This window comes from Balaenoptera borealis (assembly GCF_965194805.1).
Source record: "Balaenoptera borealis genome assembly, chromosome: 4".
NCBI classification, from domain to species: Eukaryota; Metazoa; Chordata; class Mammalia; order Artiodactyla; family Balaenopteridae; genus Balaenoptera; species Balaenoptera borealis.
In genome coordinates, this window is record NC_138861.1 from 52,121,012 (window position 1) to 52,127,507 (window position 6,496).

The following is a 6,496-nucleotide window of genomic DNA, read 5'->3' on the forward strand; positions in this document are numbered from 1 at the left end:
TTAAATGGAATGAGCCTTGAAAATGGTATTTCATTTAAAATGCCGAAGTTGAAATAAGATCCAACTTATAAAACTTACGAAAGTAAGGCTTTTGTACAAAATATTTCAGATATTAGTTCTAAAGAACTCTTGTAACTGGAGTATAATCAGCAAAAAGTTCTTGACTGAATGAAGTGGAAATGGGCAGACACCTTAATGAGGGGTATCACAAGGGGTCCTTTCTGGTCATCTGCTTTCAGTAAACCTTAGATTATTAAGTCTAATCTCTATGAGGAGATTAAAGATATTGCTACACTAAAATATTTACAATTAATTTTTCAACTTGGAAAGATATCTGTTATTATGAAGTGTGAAAGAACACAAAATTATGCACTGTTATCAAAACTAAGTATAAAAAAACTGTATTAAAACATTCCTAGTAGCGTATTAACAAGCTTTTGTCTTTGAGTGGCAAAAATTTGAATTTTTTTTTTCCATTTTCTTTCCTATAGTTTCCAAATACTACATAATGAGTGCTACTGTTATACACTATTACTTATTCAATTTTATTGTAATATTTTAATATTATAATATTTTCTAATTTTAAACGCTTTTTATATTTTAAAGATTTCTATACAAATGTATAGCAGCCTAAATCCTGTCACCCTATCTTGTCATAGTGGGCCTTAAGTTCAGACTTCATTCATTTTGTTGTTGTTTTTAGATTTATTTATTTATTTATTTTTGGCTGCGTTGGGTCTTTGTTGCTGCGCATGGGCTTTCTCTAGTTGCGGCGAGCGGGGGCTACTCTTCGTTGCGTTGCGGGCTTCTCATTGCGGTGGCTTCTCTTTGTTGCAGAGCACGGGCTCTAGGCACGCGGGCTTCAGTAGTTGTGGCTCCTTGGGCTTAGTTGCTCCGCGGCATGTGGGATCTTCCCGGACCAGGGATCGAACCCTTATCCCCTGCATTGGCAGGCAGATTCTTAACCACTGCGCCACCAGGGAAGTCCCAGACTTCATTCATTTTGTTTTGAAGTTTCCTTCTATCAGTGACTGCTTACTTACAGGTTGTTGAGTTACTGGTTAGATTAGGTTACCCGATTTTGTCTCTTAGCCTTTACAACTTGGCTACATATAGCTAGCCTTTAATACTCAATAGTTCAGGTCTTTATGAACGAAACTCCATGTACAGAACAGCATCTGGTGTCCCTGTTGTTTCGTTTTTGATATCATGGAATAATGCAAAATTTTGGTGTGCTTTTTTTGTTTTTTACAAACATTATATGGGACTATGGGAGAGTGCTTTATTTTCCATGTTGTCCACGAGATAGTGCTTTCAATTTCCAATATTATTCATCCATTCAGCAAATATTCATGGAGTGTCTCTGTGCCAGGCACTGTTCTAGGCAGTGCAGAAACAACAGTAAATAAAACAAAAACTGCACTCAGAGCTTACATACATGAATCAGGAGGACTTTTGTTATAGCAGTATCCAGTCAACATGTAGAGTTACGTTTCAGTTAACCAGGTAACCTTGTCTAGGTTATATGTATTTTACGTAAAACGTTATATTTTTAAAATATGTTCAATAATAAAACCAGGTCTAACTTTTTAAAAGTTCTCTGGGATGTGCTTTTGTTCATCGCACAAACTGTGATGTTCAGTGTGCTTGCTGAATCGTGAAAATGTCGACAGATTTCTGGGTGAAAGAATGTCAGCCACTTTTGCTGTTATTCAACACCATCATCATCTCTCTCTCTCTCTTAAAAATCATTTCAGATTGCCATTTACGTTTGTCACTAAGGAAGTAGCTGAAGCCACGTGTAATTGCCTTCTTGCCCAGGCAGAGCAGGCAGACAAGAAGGGGAAATCAAAGGCAGCAGCTGAACGGATGATACTTGAGGAATTCGGGCGATGTTTGATGAGCGTCATCAACTCTGCAGGAAAAGCAAAAAGTGACCCTTGTGCCATGAATTGCTAACTCTTGCACAAAAGACTGATAAATCGAACTGTACAGAAAATTGAAGGTGCAGGGACACTTGATTTTCTGGAAGATAGTTTAACAATTATTGTATTGTTAATTCAGTCTTGTGAGACCTGACATTATAATATTTTGAAAGAGGAGAAATTTTAAACGAGGAAATTACATTTTAAATCTTAGTTAAATCTGCTTATGCCCCATCTAAATTGAATTTTTCTTTATTGTATTATATAGATTTTTAATGTGCTTGGGTTTCTTAAGAACTAGATGTTCTGTCCTTCTGATTCTATTGACAAAGAACATTTATAAATTATTATTATATAATTTATAATGTATGGCGTTGTATGACTTTGTTCCAGTAGAAAAAGCCAAAGAAGCACTGGTATTACCCAGTCATTCTTTGGTACTAGATCTAGAATATAAGCAGATAGAATGTCTACATAAACAAAGTCTTATGAAACATATTCAAATGACATTTTGTCTTTAGAAAAGCACTATCTTTTTTTAAAAAAAACCAACTTTTTAGGGTGGATTCTGGAATATATCCTGTTGTCACTTTGGGAATTGTCAGAAGGGGAAGTACTCCGTAGGCACACTTTTAAAAAGTTATTTTGTTTTTTTAAAAAACATATTAAGTGTTAACAGACAGAAAGTAATTCTCCAAGGACAGACAATTTGTTTCTATAATAAGGAGTGACTAAGAAATGCTCTGGGATGTTTCCATTTTCTTTCAAGGAGGCAGTATGTATTTGAAATAATAAATTGTCAGTGATTAAGGGGTACTATTAAAATGAGCGGTGCATATGAATAGAAGTAAACATTATGATTATGTAGTGACAAAATAGAACCTTACATAATTACCAGTTAACAAATTTGGCTTGGATGGAGAAATAAAGAATATTGAAGCTCTAAGAGATGAATTTAGAGAAGGATTTTTCATCTATACAGACAGTTCTTTTTATAGACTTTTGAACTAAGAGGTTTCAAACCAATCTGTGACTCTTACTTGATTTACTGAAAGGGGCCTCCTAATAAAGCTTTCAAAATTGTAGTGGGATTTCTTTTTATAAGGGAAGCTTATTATGGCATTATTTTTAGCCAGTGATTTGGTTAGCTAAAGGTATGAGTGTTTTCATATAATTACTAAGATAACCTAAATCATTTTCAGTAATTCAGAATTCAAAAGCTTTATGAATTTAAGAGCCTGTTACAATAGGACTCTGGATTTTATGTTGCGAAAAAACCATGTTGGAATTCAGGCATTTTGCTAGGTACCTTAATCCTCAGTAATTAGTAGTATATGATTATTACATTTCCTACAAGGAATCTACAGTTGTATGTATTAAGTGTGTATATATGTTCATATGAACATGCAAGATATAGGCAATAGAAATTAAGTAATCCAAAAAAGATTCCGTTATTCATTAAGCATTTTCCTTTTAAAATTTGGATTTATAAAATTATAGTGCAGTAACTTTAAATGTAGATAGTGCAAACATTCTTAGCACCTCAATCTAGTATGTTTAATTAAAATTTGTAAAAATGTAAACTAGTGTAAGAGGATAAAATAATATCTAATCAAGTTATTTTTCAAAAGATTACAATACCTTTTTTGTCTAAACCTAAACTTTGTTCATTCTGTACATATTCTGTGTTTAATTCTAATTGCACCTTTGTGATGTGTATTTATATACAGTGTGCATAAAATGTTTGTGAAATTTGGATTACAGTTGTAGATTATGTATGACGGCATTGCTTGAGAATGTTTTGCTTGTAAAAATTTGAAGGTGCAATCAAATGCTACTAGTTTTTCTGATTTTCAGGAAGCTATCTAAAGTATTAAGACTTTTCCTTCCTGTGTAGTACTTACTAAACAACTTTTTGTATTTAGGCATTTGCATCAAATTGCTGAACAAGATTAATATCCACATTAATTCAACAATTTTAAAAGACTATTTGGGGAGGGTTGGGTATATAATTTTTTAGCTCTATTTACATCCCAAAGTAGAAAGATTAAAATTTATATTTACTAGAGCTATTCAAAGAATACACTTTTCTATATTGTAAAAACAGGACAGCAAAGTAAATCATACAGAAAATAAACATTTATACTATTCTGTAAAAAAAGGGTTTGCATTTTTTCTTTAATAACACCACTTTTAACCATTTAAGATGTAAGAAACCTTTTAAAATATCTGATATTAAGTAAATTTGACATGACTTCTGAAAGCACACAACTAAAAAATAAATCTATCATTTTGCCCAGTTATCATTAACATAAATTGCTTTGAAATGAGAATATGTCTTGTCTTTTTTCCACTGTTTCTTTTAAGGGCAGAAACTCTTTTCTCTTAATGTTTGATGTTCCTATGATGAGCCCTTTCTTAGTGTCCTTTTCTCTCAAGCACTAAAAGCAACCGGTAGGTCTTACCTCTGGACTATTATGGGAAACAGAAACAATGTTACAGGTAAAAAAAAAACAAGTGGAGCAGTGACCTTGGGGGAGAGACTACTGTTTTGGCTTCCCCATTCTTTGATATGGACAACTGACATTTTCTCAGTCTTATGTAAAATGTGAATAAAAATACCTTTAGAAAAGTTTTCTATTTTTATTGTTTTATAACACAAATAGCTAAGAAAATGAATGCTTATGTAAATGCAGCTTCAAACCAGGACCTCCAGCCCTGTGATCATATTGCATCCCTTATGTGTTTTATAAAGGAATTCTGAAGCAGCAGCCCAAAGGAGAGGGAAGCCAACCAGCTAGAAAGCCTTTACTATTGTAGTCATTTTTCATTATGTAAATAACTTAGGACTTGTTTTTTCCTTGTTAGGGCTTCTTTAATGCACATTTTGTCCTTATCTATAGACCAAATGTGAGCTTTTTATAATCCAAGTGATTTTATAAAATGTTAAGATATAAAGGCTTTAATTAAAATTTTATTTTAAAATTGTTTTATGAAAGCATTTAAGGCATTTTTAGTTTATTCAAAAGCCATAAGGGTATATGCAGGGTAATGTTTAAAGCCACAGACTTTAATGTAACTCTGTAATTTAGTATATTAGTAAATGAAATCTGGCAATATGTAAAAAAAAAAAATACATCATGATTAGGTTGGGTTTATCCCAGAAATAAAAAGTTGACCCAACATTCAAAGAAATCCATGTAGTTCAGTGTGTCAGCATACAAAACAAAAACTACATGAGCATCTCAAAAATTGCAGAAAACCTTTTGAATATACCAACTACTACTAGATTATATGATTTAAAAGGGTGAATACTGTGGTATGTAAATTATATCTCAAAAAGTTTTTTTTCCAAAAAGGTGCAGAAAATCATCTGACAAAATTCAACACCCATTTATGATTAAAAAAAAAAAACAACTCTTCAGCAAATTAGGAATAGAAGGGATCCTCAACCAAAAAAGCCTACAGCTAACATCATATGAATAGTGAAGACTGAATGCTTCCCCCTAAGATTGGGAACAAAACCCTCCTCTAAAACGTTGTGTCTGAGGTCACTGTACAATAAATTTTTTTTTTAACAAAAACTATAGATTGGGAATGAATAAATATGACACTATTTGTGGATGGTGTGATGTGATTGCCTATATAGGAAAGTCAAAGGATCTTAATAAATAGGTACCAGAACTAATAAGTGAGTTTAGCAACATTAGTATGCAAAAGTGTATTTCTATGTAGTAGCAATGAACACTTAGAAACTGAAATTCTAAAATTAGCATTTATAGTAGCACCACAAAACATGAAATGTACAAAAATATGTATAAGATCTGTATGTGAAATGTAGAAAAACATTGATTTAAAAAAATCAAAGACGACCTTCAAAAATATACACATATCATATTCATGGATTGGAACATTAAATGTTATTAAGATATCATTTCTCCCCAAATTAATCTATAGATTCAACATAACTCCAGTCAAAATCCCAGCAGGAATTTTTGTAAAAACAAGCTGATTATAAAATTCATATGGAAAGGTACTAGAATAGCCAGACATTTTTTTAAAAAGAACAAAGTTGGAGGATTCCTACCTGACTTCAAGCCTTATATAAGGCTAATCAAGATAATGTGGTATTGATGAAAGATCCATGGAACAAGGGAACAGAATAGCCCAGAAATAGATTCATATTTATGTGGTCAATTTTTGACAAGGGATCAAAGGTATTTCACTGGAAAAGAATAGCCCTTTAACAAATGGTGCTGGGATACCATCAATATGTGAAAATATGAACTTACACCACACACCAAAATCAACTGAAAATAGATCATAACCTAAATGCAAAACCTAAAACTGCAAAATATCTACAAGAAAACATACGAAGAAAAATCTGTGACCTTGGTTTAGACAAAAGGTTTCTTAGATATGAAACTAAGAAGTATGATCCCTAAAAGAAAAAATGTCAATAAATTAGACTTATCAAAACTAATGTCTGTTCTTCAAAACACTGAAAAAGTAAAAGCCACATTATAACCTTTAAAAATTGTGAACTATGTTGTACACCTGAAACTAATACT

General features: G+C 32.3%; 1 protein-coding gene across 7 annotated transcripts in view; it reads left to right on the forward strand.

Annotated features, from left to right (window-relative positions):
• The window catches only part of LIN54 (lin-54 DREAM MuvB core complex component), a 70,681-nt gene extending 64,491 nt beyond the window's left edge, over nucleotides 1-6,190 (forward strand). For all 7 annotated transcript variants that reach the window (XM_082391118.1, XM_082391122.1, XM_082391116.1 and 4 more), the window contains exon 13: nucleotides 1,758-6,190. In XM_082391118.1, the coding sequence (XP_082247244.1) occupies nucleotides 1,758-1,959 (202 nt within the window). In that variant the 3' untranslated portion in view covers nucleotides 1,960-6,190. The remainder of the gene's footprint in view (nucleotides 1-1,757) is intronic.
• Nucleotides 6,191-6,496: the final 306 nt, after the last annotated feature.